Source organism: Lissotriton helveticus, chromosome 2_2 (genome assembly GCF_964261635.1).
Source record: "Lissotriton helveticus chromosome 2_2, aLisHel1.1, whole genome shotgun sequence".
NCBI lineage: Eukaryota > Metazoa > Chordata > Amphibia > Caudata > Salamandridae > Lissotriton > Lissotriton helveticus.
Genome location: NC_136060.1, coordinates 387,229,598 through 387,248,584, shown reverse-complemented (window position 1 = coordinate 387,248,584; position 18,987 = coordinate 387,229,598). Strand labels below are relative to the sequence as shown.

Sequence of the window (18,987 nt, the reverse complement as noted above, 5' to 3'; positions counted from 1 at the left end):
CTTAGCTCAGGTCCTAGCTGCCCGAGACTGGATGGTAGCGTTGGACTTGCAGGACGCATATTTCCATATCCCCATCCTGCCATCCCACCGGCGTTACCTGTGGTTCACGGTAGGCCACGAGCTCAGTTTACCGTGCTCCCCTTTGGCCTTACCAGCGCCCCTCAGGTGTTCACGAAAGTGATGGCGGTGCTCGCAGCTCACCTGCGCAGATCGGGGGTATCTGAAAGAAACAGGTTAGTATTAGATTCCTTACCTTAGAATATCCCCAGGCGTCAGTCTGGATCCGGAAACTTTTGCGTAGCAGTACCCCTGCGCGTCGTAGGCGTCGTCTGCAGGCGTCCCCTGCGGCTCCGCGTCGTCGGCGTCGTGCGCCGTGATGACGTCGCTGGAGTATATAGACGCCGCCTCCGCGCGCTGACGTCAGTTATTCTTTTTTCCGCGCCAGTTAGCGCAGATCCGAAGAGCAGTACTCCGGTCTTTTGACCAAGTGTTTGTAAAAAATTTGATCTTTCTACGGTGCCGGTAGGATGCCTGGGTTTAAGAGCTGCGACGAGTGCGACCGCATGATGTCGGTCACCGACCACCATCGACTCTGCCTCCGGTGTCTGGGCGCGGACCACGACGTGGAGTCCTGCGTCGACTGTCGGGCCTTGACTGGGAAAGCTAGGCGGGAGCGGTCCCGCAAGCTTCTCGAGCTCCGGGTGTCGGCCCCGCGTCGAGAGCGGTCCCGGTCCGGTCGGAGGTCGAGGGAGCGGTCGAGGGAACGATCGCGGAGCCGCCATGGGCGCTCCGGGAGTCGCCACCATTCCTCCGGCTCGTCAGGTAAGCACAAGAAGTCGGGGCGTCGCCATCGCACCCCCGACTCCCCCCGACGCCCGCGTAATGCGGCCGGGGGCTCGGGTGACCCCACCCCCGCGGCCCCGCGTGGGTCGCCGACGCCGTCTACCCCATACCCGTCGGTCCCTGGGGAAGGCGCGTCGCGTGAGGAGATCGAGGCCTTCCTCATTGCTATGAGGGCGAGGCCTTCTCCGGCGGGGCCTTCGGCGCCTGCGGGCCCGTCGGTCCCGTCTGGGGGCCCAAGCGGTTCGGGTGCTCCTGCCCCGGCGCCGCCGGCGGCTCCGGCCCCGGCGCCGCTGGTTCCCTCTGGTTCGTCGCCGGCTGGTCTCCCGGCCTCTCCGGCGTCGGTTCCTGTGGGCCAACCCGTGGTACCGCCCCCGCGTGGTGCAGCGACTCCGCCGTCGGCTCCGGCCGGCGTCGGGTCCCCGGCACCGACGCCGCGCGGCGCCACCCCCCTTTCCTCCCCGACTCCGGACGCGGAGTCGGACCGGCGTCGGCCGACGCCGGATCCGACGCCGATGGGGCCCGTTGACCCCGACGTCTATATCGTCGACCCAGAATATGGGTATGATGACGATGAGTATGGAGAGGGTTGGGAGGGGTCTGAGGACCCTCTATCCCGTGCCTGCCAGTATGATGTGGACTGGGTAGGTGATCTGGGTGATGCCAGTGGCCTGGACGAGTCGCCCAACCCTGGGTTTGTCTCTCCGTCCCCTGTGGCGTCTGAGGCAGGTGCTGCCTATTCGGTGGTCCTGATGCGGGCTGCCAAGGCCTTGCACCTTGAGCTCCCCGTCGCGAAGGTCAAGCCGAACATTCTGACCGAAGTGTTTAAACCGCAGTCATGCCCCCAGGAGCCTCTGCTGCCGTTTAATGAGGCCCTGTCGGATGTCCTTTTGGGCACCTGGTCCAGGCCCGCTTCTGGTGCGCCGGTTGACCGGAATGTCGCGAGGCGTCACCGTCCATGCTCGGACGACCCTGCCTTTTTATCCACCCATCCCTCCCCGGAGAGTCTGGTGATCCAGGCCTCCACTTCGCAGTCCGCATTTCCGTCGGCTCCGCCCGATAGGGAATCAAAGCGGTATGACCAATTTGGTAAAAAGGTCTTTTCCTCTTTGAGCGCTGGACTGCGGTCTTGTAATACCGCGTGCCTCTTGGGCCGCTACACCCACTCCCTGTGGGATACGGTCGAGGAGTGTCTGCCGCAATGTCCCCAGGAGGTGCGGGACAAGCTCACACGGGCCTTAGTTGAAGGCCGGGATGCGGCGCGGTACTCGATCCGTTGTGGTCTCGACACGACCGACTCGTTGGGACGGGCGATGTCCACAACGGTGGCGATTCGTCGCCATGCTTGGCTGAGATCTGCCAACTTCTCGCCAGACATCCAAAATTCACTCATGGACATGCCATTTGATGGCAGTCGCCTGTTTGGTGACAAAGCGGACCACGCGCTGGAGCGCTTCAAGGACTCCAGGGTCACGGCCAAGTCCTTGGGTCTTTCGACCCAGCGCCAGCAGACGGGTTCGTTTCGGCCCTTTCGTGGCCAAGGGAGGGGAGGTCCCACACGTGCTGCCAGCCACGCGACGCAGAACGCTCCCCAGCGCGGTGGCGGCCGTGGTTTCCGCCGTGGTGGCGGTAGAGGCCAGCGGCGTGGTCAGTCCACGCCTCCCTCCGCTGCTGCATCCAAGCCTTCCTAGTCCGAGCTTTCGGGCTCACGTGACGCCAGTGGGTGGCAGGGTTCGCCATCACCACTCCCGCTGGCGCGCGATAACATCGGACAGGTGGGTGCTGCAGCTTGTCCGAAGGGGCTATGCCCTCCCCTTCGAGTCCACTCCTCCAGCCATGCCACCGCAGAACCACCGTGTGTCGGGGGACCACTTGACACTTCTGCAGGAGGAAGTTACGGCCCTCTTGGCCAAGGGGGCCATCGAGCGCGTTCCTGGGCCAGAAGTAGGGTGTGGTTGCTACTCCCACTACTTTCTGGTACCCAAGAAGGACAAGGGAGGCCTGCGTCCTATCTTGGATCTACGGAACGTCAACGGCTTCCTCCGGAAGGAGAAGTTCAAGATGTTGACTTTGGCTCAGGTCTTGGCTGCTCTAGACCCACAAGACTGGATGGTAGCGTTGGACTTGCAGGATGCGTATTTTCACATCCCCGTCCTGCCGGCCCACCGGCGTTACCTGCGGTTCACGGTAGGCCACGAGCACTTTCAGTTTATCGTGCTCCCATTCGGCCTTACCAGCGCCCCACGGGTGTTCACGAAAGTGATGGCGGTGGTCGCAGCTCATCTGCGCCGGTTAGGGGTTTCAGTCTTCCCCTACCTCGACGACTGGCTGTTGAAGGCGGGCTCGCCCCAGACAGTCGTCCACCACCTTCAGATGACGGCAGACCTCCTGCACGAGCTGGGGTTTACCATCAATGTGCCGAAATCACACCTGTGTCCCTCTCAAAAGCTCCTTTTCATCGGAGCGGTTCTCGACTCGGCGCAGTTTCGGGTTTATCCTCCGGAACGGCGAGTCCGGGATATTCAGGCTCTGATTCCCATCTTTCAGCCGTTATCCCGGGTTTCGGTCAGGTTGACGCTGCGGCTTCTGGGGCTGATGGCCTCCTGCATCCTTCTGGTGCATCACGCCAGGTGGCGGATGCGGGCTCTGCAGTGGGACCTGAAGTTTCAGTGGGCCCAGCATCAGGGCAACCTATCCGACCATGTCCTGATCTCGGAGGGCACTGCGAGACAGTTGCAGTGGTGGCTTACGGACCGCGATTGGGTCAGGGGCAGATCCCTCTCCCTTCCCCAACCGGAGCACGTGGTTGTGACGGACGCGTCCCTCCAAGGCTGGGGTGGCCACTTGGGAGAGGCGGAGATCAGAGGCCTCTGGTCTCCGGCGGAATCCCGGCTCCATATCAACATGTTGGAGCTGCGGGCGATTCGCCTAGCACTGAAGGCATTCCTCCCCTTTGTCAACGGGAGTGTGGTGCAGGTGTTCACGGACAACACCACCGCCATGTGGTACTGCAACAAACAGGGCGGTGTGGGGTCGTGGACCCTTTGCCAGGAGGCTCTGCGCCTCTGGCAATGGCTGGAACGTCAGGGCGTGACTCTGACGGTTCAACACCTGGCAGGTTCTCTGAACGCCAGGGCGGACGAACTCAGCCGTCGGTGCTCGGTGGATCACGAATGGCGTCTGAACTCGGATGTGGCGAGAGGCCTCTTTCAGCAATGGGGAGAGCCTTGGTTAGATCTATTCGCCACAGAAGAGAACGCGCAATGTCATCAGTTCTGCGCGTTGGAGTTTCCAAGACGGCACTCGCTCGGCGACGCCTTTCGGCGCGAGTGGAGTTGCGGTCTGTTGTACGCCTTTCCGCCTATACCACTTCTGCCCAGAGTGCTGAAGAAGATCAGGCGCGACCGGGCCCAAGTTATCCTTGTGGCTCCGGACTGGGCTCGAAGGTACTGGTATCCCGAGCTACTCAGCATGACAGTCGGTCCCTCGATCCGCCTGCCCCTTCAGGAGGACCTTCTGTCGCAGCAGCAGGGGACGGTCCTCCACCCGAACCTGTCCAGTCTCCACCTCCATGCGTGGAGATTGAGCGGCGACAGTTGAGGCCATTTGACTTGCCTCCTGAAGTCTGTGATGTCATTCTGGCAGCCAGGCGTCCCTCCACAAAGTCGGTATACGCCTGCCGGTGGAACAGATTTGTGGCATGGTGCACAGCAAAGGCTGTGGATCCCCTTTCTGCCCCTCTGTCTGAGGTTCTCCTCTTCCTCCTTTCCCTTGCCCAGCAGGGCTCTGCTCTGGGCACTATCAAGGGCTATCTTTCTGCCCTTTCCGCCTTCTTGAGGCTACCTGATCAGCCATCTTTGTTCAAGTCCCCTATTGTGTTAAGATTCTTGAAGGGCACCACGCACATGTATCCTCCAACTCCGTTCGTGATGCCTCAGTGGGACTTGAACTTGGTTTTGACTTTCCTGATGTGCGCTCCCTTTGAGCCCCTTCATTCCTGTCCTCTCCGTCTTCTCACCTTAAAGACGGCCTTCCTGGTAGCCATCACCTCTGCCAGGAGAGTGAGTGAGCTCCAGGCTCTTTCTATTCAACCTCCTTTCTTGTCTGTTCATCCTGATAAGGTGGTTCTTCGGACTAGACCTTCTTTCCTGCCCAAGGTAGTCTCTGCTTTTCACATTGGGCAGTCCATCACCTTGCCCTCCTTCTTCCCGCCTCCGCATCCTTCAAAGGATGAAGAGCGGCTCCATCGTCTGGACCCAAAACGTGCGCTTTCATTCTATATGGATCGCACACGCCAGTTCCGGGTGGATGACCAACTGTTTGTTGGCTACGTGGGTGAGAAGAAGGGAAGGGCGGTACAGAAACGGACCATCTCTCGGTGGGTCGTCCTGTGCATCAAAGCATGCTACTCTTTGGCTCGGAAGGAGCCTCCTGTTGGGCTGAGGGCCCATTCCACTCGGGCCACGGCGGCTACTACTGCCCTGGGCCGGGGAGTCCCTTTGCAGGACATTTGCCAGGCGGCCACGTGGGCCTCGCTGCACACCTTTGCGAGGCACTACTGCCTGGACAGTCAAGTCCGGAGGGATGGCTTCTTTGGCCGTTCGGTCCTCCAGGACTTTCTGGTGTAGGTTGTATTGGTTCGCAGACCCACCACCGGGGTTGGTATTGCTGGGGTATCTATTCTAAGGTAAGGAATCTAATACTAACCTGTTTCTTTCAGATGAACAAGTTACTTACCTTCGGTAACGATATATCTGTAAGAAACAGTAGTTAGTATTAGATTCCTTACCGCCCCTCCCATCCTCCCCGTTCTGCGAACTGATACCTAGGGTTAAGGACATCCCTTTCAGGGCCCTAGTTTTCATTGGCACCAGTGTTGGTTCTCACATGGCTCTGCGTGTTCTGGCGCGGAAAAGCTGTGTGCAAAGAACTGACGTCAGCGCGCGGAGGCGGCGTCTATATACTCCAGCGACGTCATCACGGCGCACGACGCCGACGACGCGGAGCCGCAGGGGACGCCTGCAGACGACGCCTACCGACGCGCAGGGGTACTGCTACGCAAAAGTTTCCGGATCCAGACTGACGCCTGGGGATATTCTAAGGTAAGGAATCTAATACTAACTACTGTTTCTTACAGATATATCGTTACCGAAGGTAAGTAACTTGTTCGTCAGTCTTCCCCTATTTCGACGACTGGCTGTTGAAGACGGGCTTGCCCCAGACAGTCGACATCCACCTCCAGACTACGTCTGACCTCCTGTACCTGCTGGGGTTCTCCATTAATGTTCCGAAGTCACACCTGTGCCCCTCTCAGAAGCTCCTCTTCATCGGAACGGTTCTGAACTCGGCGCAGTTTCGGGTTTATCCCCCTGAACAGTGGGTTTGGGATATTCAGGCTCTGATTCCGATCTTTCAGCCTTTATCCCGTATCTCGGTCAGGTTGACGCTGCGGCTTCTGGGGCTGATGGCCTTCTGCATCCTTCTGGTGCATCACGCCAGGTGCCTATACCACTTCTGCCCAGAGTTCTGAACAAAATCAGGCGCGACCGGGCCCCAGTCATCCTTGTGGCTCCGGACTGGGCGCGAAGGTACTGGTATCCCGAGCTACTAGTCAGTCGATCCCCCGATGCGTCTGCCTCTTCAGGAGGACCCTCTGTCGCAACAGCAGGGGACGGTCCTCCACCCGAAGCTGTCCAGTCTCCACCTCCATGCGTGGAGATTGAGTGGCGGCAGTTGAGGCCATTTGACTTGCCTCCTGAAGTCTGTGATGTGATTCTGGCAGTCAGGCGTCCCTCCACAAAATCGGTATACGCCTGCAGGTGGAATACATTTGTGGCATGGGGCACAGCAAACGCTGTGGATCCTCTCTCTGCCCCCCTTTCAGAGGTTCTCCTCTTCCTTCTTTCTCTTGCCTAGTAGGGTTCTGCTCTGGGCACTCTTAAGGGCTACCTTTCTGCCATTTCTGCCTTCTTGAGACTTCCTGATCAGCCTTCTCTTTTCAAGTCCCCTGCTGTAAATAGATTCTTGAAGGGCATCACGCACGTTTCCTCCTGTTCCTTTCGTGATGCCTCAGTGAGACTTGAACCTTGTTCTCACCTATCTGATGTGCGCTCCTTTCTAGCCACTTCACAATTGCCCTCTTCGTCTTCTAACTCTTAAGACTGCATTCCTGGTTGCCATCACCTCTGCCAGGAGGGTGAGTGAGCTCCAGGCTCTATCTTCTAAGCCTCCTTTCCTTTCTGTCCATCCGGACAAAGTTGTTTTAAGAACGCGTCCTTCTTTCCTGCCCAAGGTGGTTACAGCCTTTCACATCGGGCAGTCCATCACCTTGCCCACCTTCTTTCTGCCTCCGCATCCCTCGAAAGAGGACGAGAGGCTCCACCGTCTGGACCCAAAACGTGCGCTCTCTTTCTACCTTGATCGCACACACCAGTTCCGGGTGGACGACCAGCTTTTTGATGGTTACGTGGGCGCGAAGAAGGGACGGGCGGTGCACAAACGAACCATCTCTCGGTGGGTCGTGTTGTGCATCAAGGTCTGTTACTCCTTGGCTAAAAAGGAGCCCCATGTTGGGCTGAGTGCCCATTCCACTTGGGCCACAGCGGCTACTACTGCCCTGGGTCAGGGAGTCCCCTTGCAGGACATCTGTCAGGCAGCTACGTGGGCCTTGCTGCACACGTTTGCTAGTGCACACGTTTGCTAGACACTACTGCCTGGACAGCCAAGTCCGGAGGGATGGCTTCTTCGGCCGTTCTGTTCTCCAGGACTTTTGGGTGTGGTCTTGGATCGCAGACCCACCACCGGGGTTGGTATGGCTGGGGTATCTATTCTAAGGTAAGGAATCTAACACTAACCTGTTTCTTTCAGATGCACAAGTTACTTACCTTCGTTAACGATATATCTGTAAGAAACAGTAGTTAGTGTTAGATTCCTTACTGCCCCACCCATCCTCCCCGTTCTGCGAACCGACATCTAGGGTTAAGGTATTCCCTTTGAGGGCCCTAGTTTTATGGCACCAGTGTCGGTCTCTGGCATGACTCTGCGTTCCTGGCGCGGAAAGCTATGTACAAGAACTGATGTCAGCCCGCGAGGGCGGCATCTAAGTACTCAAACGACATCATCTGGACGCCGACGACTGACGCGGAGCCACAGACAACACCTACCGACGCGAGGGGTACTGCTACGCAAAACTTTCCAGATCCAGTCTGACGCCTAGGGATATTCTAAGGTAAGGAATCCAACACTAACTACTGTTTCTTACAAATATATCGTTACCGAAAGTAAGTAACTTGTGCGTTAAGCTTATTTAAATATACTTATTCTTTTATAGCTACATGTGTGGTGTTTTCACTGTGTTATTGTGTATGGTCATAAATGCTTCACACACTGCCTCTGAGATGGGCCTGTCTGCTTGTGCTACGTTACCACAGGGTTGAGCAGAGGCAACCAAAGGGTGTAGCCCCCTTACTCTGACTTAGGAAGAAGGATCCCTATTTGGACCTCGGTGCCAGCCGCGGCCAACTAGAGATTTCCATTTCTAACCACAACTAACCCTAGATAACTTCATAACATTTATGCTAATGATTTATAGGATCTAAAAAGCCAAAACTCTGGTCTCTTTTGATGTTTCTTTCTTTTGATTACCTCGGTTTACTTGGATGACTGGTCAGGTGTATGGACAATGGGGGAACTATATCAATGTATACAACATAACAAGACTATTCATAATACAATCGTTGCATGTTGGTTTTTCTCTTATGAGCAACTTGCAAATAAAAACTGCCTTTGATATCTTGAATCTGGTTTTTATTTGTCATTTCAATGCTTGATACACATTTGAATTACTGGGTGCATTACATGTTTTTTCTTATAACTAATCTATTTTGATTTACAGGTAAATGGGAATGTCCTTGGCATCACTGTGATGTTTGTGGCAAGCCTTCAGTTATGTTCTGCCAACTGTGCCCAAATTCATTATGTAAAGAACACCAAGACGAAACCAAGTTCATTTCAACGGAAGATGGACATATATGTTGCTGTGAACATGATTCAGACTCTGTGGAATATCAGGCAGCTCTTAAACCTCCAGAAGAAAGCATAAAGGTGACACCCAAAAAAAACCGAAAACGAAAATGGACGCAAACGGGACCACCAGAATAACTTGACTGCATTCTCTTCCACCAACACTATCTTGTAGATACATATTGACTTGTGAATAGGTCAGATTAAAAAAATACAAGTTTACATTATATTCTGTACAGGTTATATTTTCAGGAAAAAAAATATTTTTACCTGTTGAGCCATCTGCAGCACCTGCTGCATCTGCACTGATGAAGAATGCACACAATTATTCAGGACATCATTTCTCAACTTTGCAGTTAACTGAACATTTTTTAATGTAAAGATTCACTTATTTTTCCAGATTGGAGAGATTTACATTTTTGACGCAGAAATGTGGTTTTATATACTGTACAATGTAATTAAAATATCAGAAGGAAGACACTATTAGCTCTCAAGTTGTTCTAATCAATATTTTATATGACTAGTTTTCTATTAATAGAGCAAATATCTTGTGTAGTCCTTTTTTATGAAGGTTTTTTTTTTTAAACAAATGTTGGATCCCATGAATATAGTAGTTTATGGGGACCAAATGTTTTTAAACATTTTTAATAAGCCTAAAATGTAAAAATATTTTTCTCTGTTTCAGTTTTTCCAGTTTTCATCTGAATGAATGCTTTGGATTGTGGGCAATACAGTATAAAATGCCATGTTCTTGTTTCTACTCCTTGCAGTTTTAAAAGTAGCACATGTATATTTGCAGGGCTCCATTCCTACCTCATGTAGCTAAATTGAGGCAGAAAATATAGTCGCCTAAAGTGATTGTTTTAAATTCTGCAAGCAAAGTTTCATATTTATCTCTGAAAGGCATACTTATCCTTTGTATTAGAACAAATCAAAAAGTTGTGCACCACAAAACAAAGGGGGAAATTAATTTGGGTACTTGTGAAATGAAATGAAAATAGGATTTCTAAAGTGCACTAATACTCGCGGGTGTCTAGGCGCATCTTGTGAAGTATTAGCGAATCAGCAAGAAGTATTCTTGAAGCCAAATTTGGATGTAACATTGGGGTGGACAGACAAGAGTCTAATGTAAGCATCTACCAGCTTTTAATACAATCCTACATTATGTCTAAAAATTACTTGTGTTTTTTTATTTTTTTAAATCTTCCTGGTAGCAGTGACTCATTCGCAATCTACGAAGAAAATATAATTTTGCTCTACGTTTTTTATATTAGAAGTATATTGTACCTTTCACAGACCCTCTGTTTTAAACATTTTCCTTGGGATAAACTGCAAAGTGAATGTGAAGCAAATTGCAAGAAATCAGCTCAGATTCTTATATTTAGTGTTACCCGTGTCTAAAATAGTTAAAACTGTATCAGACTGCTAGAAGTAGTATTAGCTGTAAAACAAGTTCATGTTTTTTGTCAAGCAAATAACCTGTTAGCAAGATCGTTCAGTGCTCTAGTTTGTTTTAGAAATGAATATCTAACAGTTCTTGTATGTTCATATTTCCCTTCTTGCTGGCAATACATTTAATGCTAGTTTTAAACCTTTCCGTTATATTTATTTGCACCTGGTCTGTTTAAAATATCATTTGGATACAGTCCCAAGAACACTGATGCATTTCTGATAAAACATGTTTATATTCAGTGTTTTTAAAATACTACACAAAATAGCTGTTCGTTAGGGCTAGCTGTCAACTACTAAACAAAATGTTTTGCAAATGTATATTTGAAAAGCCTGTATAGACTAATTCATTGGTTCATTTCATTGTTTAGTTTGCGTGAAAACCTCTTGCGCTTTCTCTCTATGTATACATATATGTGTGTGTATGTGTATATATATCTATATGTATATATATATATATATATATATACATATATGGATATGTTTGTGTGTATATATGTATATATCTATATATACACACACACGCCTAGATCACTAGTTGAGTTGCACTTAGTGGATGACTCTTTTAAACATTTGTTCCGATATATAGCAAATCCAGGAAATTGTCAACCCTACAAAGAAAAGCACCATTTGTTGTGCGTGTGTGTAATCTTTGTAGTTCAATTAAGAGGCACATCTTGAAAGGTATTTTCTATTTTAATCAGTTTATATGGGTGGTTAGTTGCAAACAAATCAACATAGTGCTGCTTTTTTGATGTTGCACAGCTAACATTACTATGTCTATGGAATGTTTTATTTATTGAGAAGACAATAACTTACTACAAACATGACGTTAACTTTGAAAGGTGCCACAGTTTAAGTGACTCACAAATAAATATTAGAAACTGATATGGAAGTCTAGAATAATTTGGTCAAGACTATTATTTGTAAAACTAAATGTTAACTGTCATTCTAGGAAGTACTTGTATACCTCTTTATTGATCTAGGATACTTCCTCACTCATGGTAATTACTTGATTTGAATGGGCACATTTGCAGCCTTACTCTTGTTAATTTTTTCACTCATTATTGAAATTGATGTGAGGCTTGTAATTGTTAAAATGCTGAAAGTGTATTTCATGTTAAACTGTTTAAAGTTTACAAGTAGGCACTGCCTTGATTGAGAGAGTGGATTGTGCCGAAGCTAAAGACAAGAGATTCATGTACGAAGGCTAGATGCAGAGTATGCAGGAGTGCCTGGACTGCACCCTGAAGTTGTTGATGTACTTCTGTCTTCAACATTATCTTCTATGGTAATATTAGAAACGGATTTTGAAAGGGGAGTTTGATGAACAGTCTGCTTAATACGTAGTTTCTAAATCACCTAGCAAAGATGATGGAGTACTTGCCTGCCAAAAAGGATGCACATTACCAGCTGGCCAAGAAGGAGGCATTAACAGTGGGGGAAAAAAGACTAATATTTAACGGAACATCGTTTGTGTGCGACTGCAGCCAGCATGAAAGGTACTTTAGCCAAATGGAGAAGTGCTCATTATTCTCCTGTGCCTTCAAGTATGTTTTGCAAATAATTCACCCAGCGAACATATGAGTATTTCGAGCCATGTATCCACAAGAGCTACTCCTCCCAAAAGAACAGTGGATGTTAAGTTGTGACCATGCTAGTTATATCGGCTCTTCCCCCAGCCTCCTCCACCCCTGTATACCACGATCGCTTGTATCTGAAGCTTACTCTATTTTTTTTCCTCACCTTAAAATGTGTGCCTTTTTCCCTAATGGCCCCCTAAATGTTTCACGTTCAGTACTTGCCCTGAATGAAGGGAGAAGATATCTACACAGAGGGAGGATAACTTATTATTGACCCTTCATAGCAGGGGAAAGGATCAAATTTGGTCTTATTTGCTCCTGGGCAGTTTTCCCCTAGAGGAAACTTGTTGTATCATTCAAAGAAGACAAAATCAGCATAAGAAATGGCGCACGGTTCAAAATTGCCACCCAGCAGGCATGTATATTGGTGTAGCCAGCAACTGCAACTTCGCATTGTTTGTTTTTTATTTAAATTATGGATTAGCTGATTCTGGTTGATACTTCTAACCCCAGGTGAGGACCTTGTGAATATTCGTCAGACGGGATCCGAAAGTTATAAAAGGAGTTCTCAAGTTCCTTCAGGTGGCGTTGTGTAGCTCCTCACCGACAGTGTTCCGTTCTTGAAGTGATGAGCAGAGCCCCACGTAAGTGCCACCCATGCGCGCTGTCAGTGCCTTTCTGCGCTTTCAGGCATGGCTCCAGGGCTTCTCACCGGTCTTTTAACTGTTTCTTCTTAAAATTATGCTAGGGTGCATGAGAATGTCAAACATCCCCTCCCCATAGACGACAGGATTAAATGTGCAAGGACTGTTATAAACCTGTTTGTGATGAACCCTTACGAAGTCGGTCTATGGTGCCTTGGGTCAAAGCATGACTGCGTGCGAAGACAGAGCTCAGATAACCATGAAGGCCATATGGGGCTCTGAGGTTAAACTTTAGGTTACCAAACACAATAAGACTATATGCCGTGATTGGTTGAAATTGAAAGGACGGTGCCACTCCTACTCCCGATGTCATTCCAACTGCAAATCATTATCGCAGGGAAAGTGTTCGAGTAAGTCTAAGAAAAAGCATAAGAAGTCAAAGCAGACATCTGCCCCTTACAGGGCTCGAAAAATCATAAAAACTTTACTAGACCTGCAGGTCTAGTAACTTTATTAATCTACTTGACCTAACTGTAATGTACTTGCCCCATGAACTGGTGTCAAATTGTGTGATCCTAGGCAAATATTTTGTCTTATGGAGCCGCCTTTTCCTTTATTATCTCATGAGAGCACCTTCAAATATGCAAGTTTCCTAATTCTGCTGTACCAAAAACTTTTTATTTACTAGACTAAATGTTTGCTCCATGAATAACAAGAATCGAGCTCATATATAGGGTACACATGATTCCTGGCTTGCCTTTTAGTTCACTACAGCAGGAGCAGTAATAATTCCCAGTTCATGTGTAAAAACTCATGTTTCATAAATATATTACCAAAGCATGACGTGGTAGTGCATTGTCATTTACAGGTAGCATATTTTTCATTGAAATGACCACAAAACGTTCCCAATAACGTAGTTTTAATGATAATATTGCATAAACAATTTTTGGAAATTGGGTTTCAGCAATAATATTAAAAATTTGCTCATCACCAAGTAAAGTGTTCTAATTTGTTTTGATCCTACATAAATATTGTTTGAGTCATGAGTGCTGTAGATGCACATGCTTTACATGCTCCTGCCATCTAGTGTTAGGTCCAGATGTTTGCACGTTGTTATTGTCTTTGAAGAAGTCTTTCCTGTCACGCGGTACTGTGACTCCTCCTTTCGGTGATAGTGCACATGGTCATCAACTCCATTGTTAGATTGTGTTTTTGCCACCATCGGGTTCGCACTTGTATTGCTGGGCTCCTGTTCAGAATCGCTGCTCAGGTTCCCCTCGGTGCACAAACTCCTCTACCCTCGATGGGATTTTTTCGAACGCACTTCGCGTTTCAATTCGGTCAACAAAATCTCCATTTCCGAAAGGAAACTTTGAGGGCGGCCTTTGGGCCTAACTGTGTCAGTCGGGCTCTTTGTCGATTTAAATTCTGCCCTTGGTGCCACGCTAAGTACCCGCATACCGACTTGCACCAAGTGTGTTATTTGTGCTTGTCTCCAGAGCACAAAGAAGATTGCGACGCATGCAATTCTTTTCGATCCAAGAAAACTCTCCGAGATAGTCAGGCTCGATGTCAGGAGATGCAGCACCAGCATATCAACAACACGTCTGATATCTTCGGTGAAGACTCCGAGCAAGATTACCCCGAGCCCACAGCGGCCGAGGAAGAACAGGCATTCAGAGTTGGAGATAGACGTCGACGATGTGCTGCAGGGACAGAGGACCTCTTACCCCATCTACCCATCCCTCACAAATCTAAGGCTTTGGCACCACCTCTGCCTTCTGTCCAAGGTCGGCACCGAGATGATGTTTCTGACGCTCCGCCTCACGGCTCTACACCAAAACATACTGTTCAGCCTTCCGGCTCGGGACAGTCGGCCCAAAGCCGAAACCTTCCGGTTCAAAGCACACAGTTGTTTCAGAGTCGAAACCTTCGACATCGAAAAGCAGTAAACAACCTTCGGAGCCTAAATTGTCCGCGCCGAAAGGTCACTCCATCTCAGCTCCAAAACCCTTGGTACCGAAAACCACTGAAACACCTTTCGGCACCTTCGGATTAAAAAATAGACATTGTACAATCCAAACAGGATCCCAAGCAAACAAAACTCTATATTAAATCCTGACACAGGACATATTCATGCCAAGACACCATCCAAGCACAAGCTTGCCCCAGTATTGGAACTTTCATAGATTCCCATGCTTTGTATCATTCCCCGTCGTCGGAATGGGAGCCTCGGTAGTATAAAAAACCATAGAAACAAAAGAGAAACTTAGGCCTAGGCCTCATCTCCTTTTGTATCCTATCACCCTCTTTTTGTAAACAGAGACCAAACTTTTGCCAGGACCAATCAGAGCAGCCTCACCCTCTGGAACCTTCCTGAGAGAGCTCAGAGCCTCAGATTTTTCTACCGCACGTTGTGCTAGGGAGTCTCCACTGAGCTCTGCTCAGCTTTTCATTCTACTTCTGGATTTCTTCAAGTTTCTACTGGATCAACATGTCTGACAAGGAGAAGGCGGCCTTGTTCAGGGCCTGTGCCTCTTGTGGGAAAAAACGTCTTTTTGTGGAGGATAAGCATGACAATTGTATTTACTGCTTATATCCTGACCACAAGGCCACAGAGTGCAAGATCTGCAGAACCTTCTCCAACAAGACTCTTCGGGACAGGGAAGGTCGTCTGTTAACCTGGCTTCAAAAAATGAAGACTCGCAAGGAGGTGCTCTCTTCGGAGGAGGAAGATTCCACGTCTTGTGCTTCCTCTCCCAGATCGAAAAAGAGGGGTAGGTCTCCTCCAGGATCTTCTACATCTCAGCCCTCCCTTCAGGCCCCTCACAAGATCTCTGATAGGTCTGAGAGGGCTGGTCCCCTTCAATCTCCTCACGGAAGTGTAAAGGAGAGGCAGGGACAGGCTGCTGGAGTGAGTGCAGCTTTAAAGGACATGAAGGAGGTTCCTCTGTCTCCGCCTCCGTCCAAAAAGGCCAAATCTAGTGACAAACACTCTTCAGTCACTTCAGGACCTGGGCCGGAAAAGAAACAGCGCCCGTCGACGACGAAAACACCAGGTACGTCGTCGACCGTTTCTTCAGTTAAAATTCCCGCCGTTTCTGTGGCTCCGTCGACGGGCTCGTCGACGGTAGCGCCCTCCACGATGACTTCGTCGTCATTCAAGGTCCCCAGTTCGTCGGCGCTAACATCTTCCACGTCGACGACGGCAAGCAAGGTACTGTCGACGGCAGCGGTGACGGCGAGAACTACGTCGACGACGACGACCACCTCGACGTCGACGACGATGTTGATGACGACGAGTTCGTCTACGAAGCCGTCGACGGTGGTTCCGTCGACGACGAGACCGGCGTCGACGAAAGCGATGGTACCGTCGAGCATTTCGTTGACATCTTCGTCGACGACTGCTACACCGTCGACGACGGCATCGTCGACGGGACCGTCAACGGGGCAAAAGATGCCTTTTTCGACGCAGAAGATGAAGATTACACCGGAGATGACTTCTCCGCGACGGGTCTCTTCACATCCACCTACTATGCTTCTAGACGATGAATCTGAGGAGGATGAAGTTGAAGTTGAGGACGATGATTATGGTCCTGCCTATAGTCCCTCTGACTTGAACGTCAAGATGCAGGAGACAGACACGGAGGAGTGTTACGAACATGCGGGTGGCCAGCAGTCGTATCCATATGTTCGGGAAGAGAGACATGCTCCGAGTTTGGGCCAGGGCATGGTAGCCATGCCCTCTTCGCTCATATCTGACCTGCAGATGATGCTGCAGGATTATCGGAAAAGGTTTCCGTCGGAACCTTCTGGACAGTCTGCAGTTCCTACACAGTCACAAGTGCAGCAGGCTATTAGTCTTCCAGTGGCACACCCCTCGCCACTACCGGTTGCACCTGCGGTCCGAGTCCCCACTCCGGATCCCGCACCCTTTCATGATGTCCAACAGGATACCTCTTCGGATGAGGAGGTGCTACAGGTGGATCCCTTGGTTGATCCGTTGCAAGACCCAGATTTGGATCAAGGAGACAGTGGGCCACAAGATCTGAACGCTGCTGGTCGTGACACGTCCATCTCCCCTCCTGTGGATATAGGGGGATTTCATCACCTGATGGAAAGGGCAGCTAAAAGATTTGGATTGCCGATTTCGAGAGAAGAATCGGAATGTTTCCTTTATGACTTTAAGGAACAAAACCGGAGATCGGTCAAGTCTATTCCAATCATTGAACATGTATGGGAGGAAGGGATGAAAATTATGCAAAATCCGGCCACGCTGATTCCAGTCCTCCCGCGGCGGGAAAAGAAGTATAAGGCTCCGGACGGCAGTCCTGCTTGCCTTCTTGGTCAGCCGAAGCCTGATTCAGTCATCTCTCAGGCGGCTCAAAGCAAGTCCAAGAACCCGTCCACACCTTTGACCACACCACCGGATAAGGACGGTCGACGCCTAGATAACGTGGGGAAGCGGTTTTCCTCAATGGCCAGCTTGCTTGTTAGAGCGTCAAATGCTCTTGCCATCCTCGGCCGATACGACCGACAGATGTAGTGCGACATGGAACCCTTCGTGGAGCAGTTACCAGAACCCACAAAGGAGGAAGCCAAGAAGGTGCTTATAGAGGGGGAAAAGTCTTCTGCTGAGGTTATAGACTGTGCAATGGACATTGCTTCCACGGCATTTCGAGCCTTAGCTGGCTCGGCAGTACTACGACGCCAGGGCTGGTTGAGAGCCACCTGGTTTCGCCAGGAGGTCCAGAATAGGATTCTGGATCTACCATTCGATGGGTAGATGCTGTTTGGCAAGCACGTGGACGATGCTCTGCAGAATATCAAAAAGGACACGGACACTGCAAAGGCCTTAGGGTCCCTCACCTACCGGAAAGTCCCCTTTAGGGGCGCACGAGGCAGAGGATTTACATCATACAGAGGGAACCAACAGAGATATTCCTCTCAGCTTTCTCAGTCCTATAAGCCCCAGTACTCCAATCAGCGCCAGGGACAATCGGCGTCTTTCTCTCGCCATCAGCCGCGGGGCCGTCAGACCCGGCAGGGACGTGACAACACCAAGCGTCAATAGCGGCTTTCCGGCTCTACCTACTGTTCCTTCCCTCCCAGTCACATCAGTGGGGGGCAGGATTTCTCTGTGTCTGGAGAACTGGAGGTCAATAACATCGGACCAATGGGTCCTCAAAATTGTAGAGAGTGGCCACGTGTTGGAGTTTCAAGACCTTCCTCCGACAAGAGCTCCGGGCACCATCCGCACGGGACATTTGGGACAACTCCACCTCGAAGCCCATCAACTGTTCCTCAAGGGAGCGATAGAACCGGTACCTCTGTCCCAGAGGGGCCGGGGTTTCTATTCAAGGTTCTTCCTCGTGCGGAAGACGATAGACACTTGGCGCCCCATCCTAGACCTGCGGGAGCTCAACACCTATCTCGTCAAGCTCTCCTTCAGGATGGTCACTCTCCAGGAAATTCTTCCTCACTTGAATCCAGGCGACTACTTGGCGTCGCTGGATTTAGAAGACGCGTATTTCCATATTCCGATACATCCAGCTCACAGACAATACCTACGCTTCACAGTGGGAAAGAGCCATTTTCAATTCAAGGTGCTTCCGTTCGGCCTTCGGTCGGCACCAAGAGTGTTCACCAAAGTGTTGGCGCCGGTTGCAGCCTTTCTTCGGAAACAATCTTTAGAAATTTTTCCTTACTTAGACGACTGGCTCGTCAAGGCACCATCTTTCGAGGAAACTTCTCATGCAGTGGCAACTTGCATCCATTTGTTCCGTTGCCTGGGCCTTCAGCTGAACGAACGCAAGTCAGTCCTGCTGCCCTCCAGAACGGCCAGATTCCTGGGATCCATGTTGGACACCACGCAATGTACAGCTCGTCTCTCGGAGGAACGACAACAAAAGTTGATGATTTCGGCTCGACTACTCTGCCGCAAACAATTCCTGTCTGTCCGCCAATACAAATCCCTTCTCGGGTCGATGTCATCCTGCATACCATTGGTACCACATTGCAGGCTGCGAATGCGTCCTCTGCAGGAGGAGCTAGACAAGCAATGGCGCCAGGCAGAGGGGTCATTCAACGACAAGGTGGTGGTGACAGCAGCGATGAGACAGGCGAGCAAATGGTGGCTTCTAAAAAGCAATATCGCCCAGGGTCTAACATTCAGGAGTTCACCTTCACCCATGGTACTGACCACAGACGCTTCACTGGAGGGCTGGGGTGCAGTTCTCCGAGAGCTTCAAGTCAGTGGCCACTGGAGTCCAGGACAGCGCCAGTGCCATATCAATTTCCTGGAACTGACGGCCATTCGGTTGGCCTTGCAAGCTTTTCTGCCCAGAGTTCGCAACCATTCAGTGCTGGTCCGGACGGACAATACGACGGCCATGCACTACGTCAACAAACAAGGAGGCACCAAATCGCTGACTCTGTCCGCAGAAGCT

General features: G+C 50.3%; 1 protein-coding gene across 1 annotated transcript in view; it reads left to right on the top strand.

Moving 5' to 3' along the window:
- Window positions 1–11,199, top strand: part of NSD2 (nuclear receptor binding SET domain protein 2) — a 1,080,265-nt gene extending 1,069,066 nt beyond the window's left edge. Inside the window, exon 23 of the mRNA XM_078678610.1 lies at window positions 8,735–11,199. Coding sequence (XP_078534736.1) covers window positions 8,735–9,000 — 266 coding nt within the window. The 3' untranslated portion in view covers window positions 9,001–11,199. The remainder of the gene's footprint in view (window positions 1–8,734) is intronic.
- The last annotated feature ends 7,788 nt before the right edge of the window (window positions 11,200–18,987 follow it).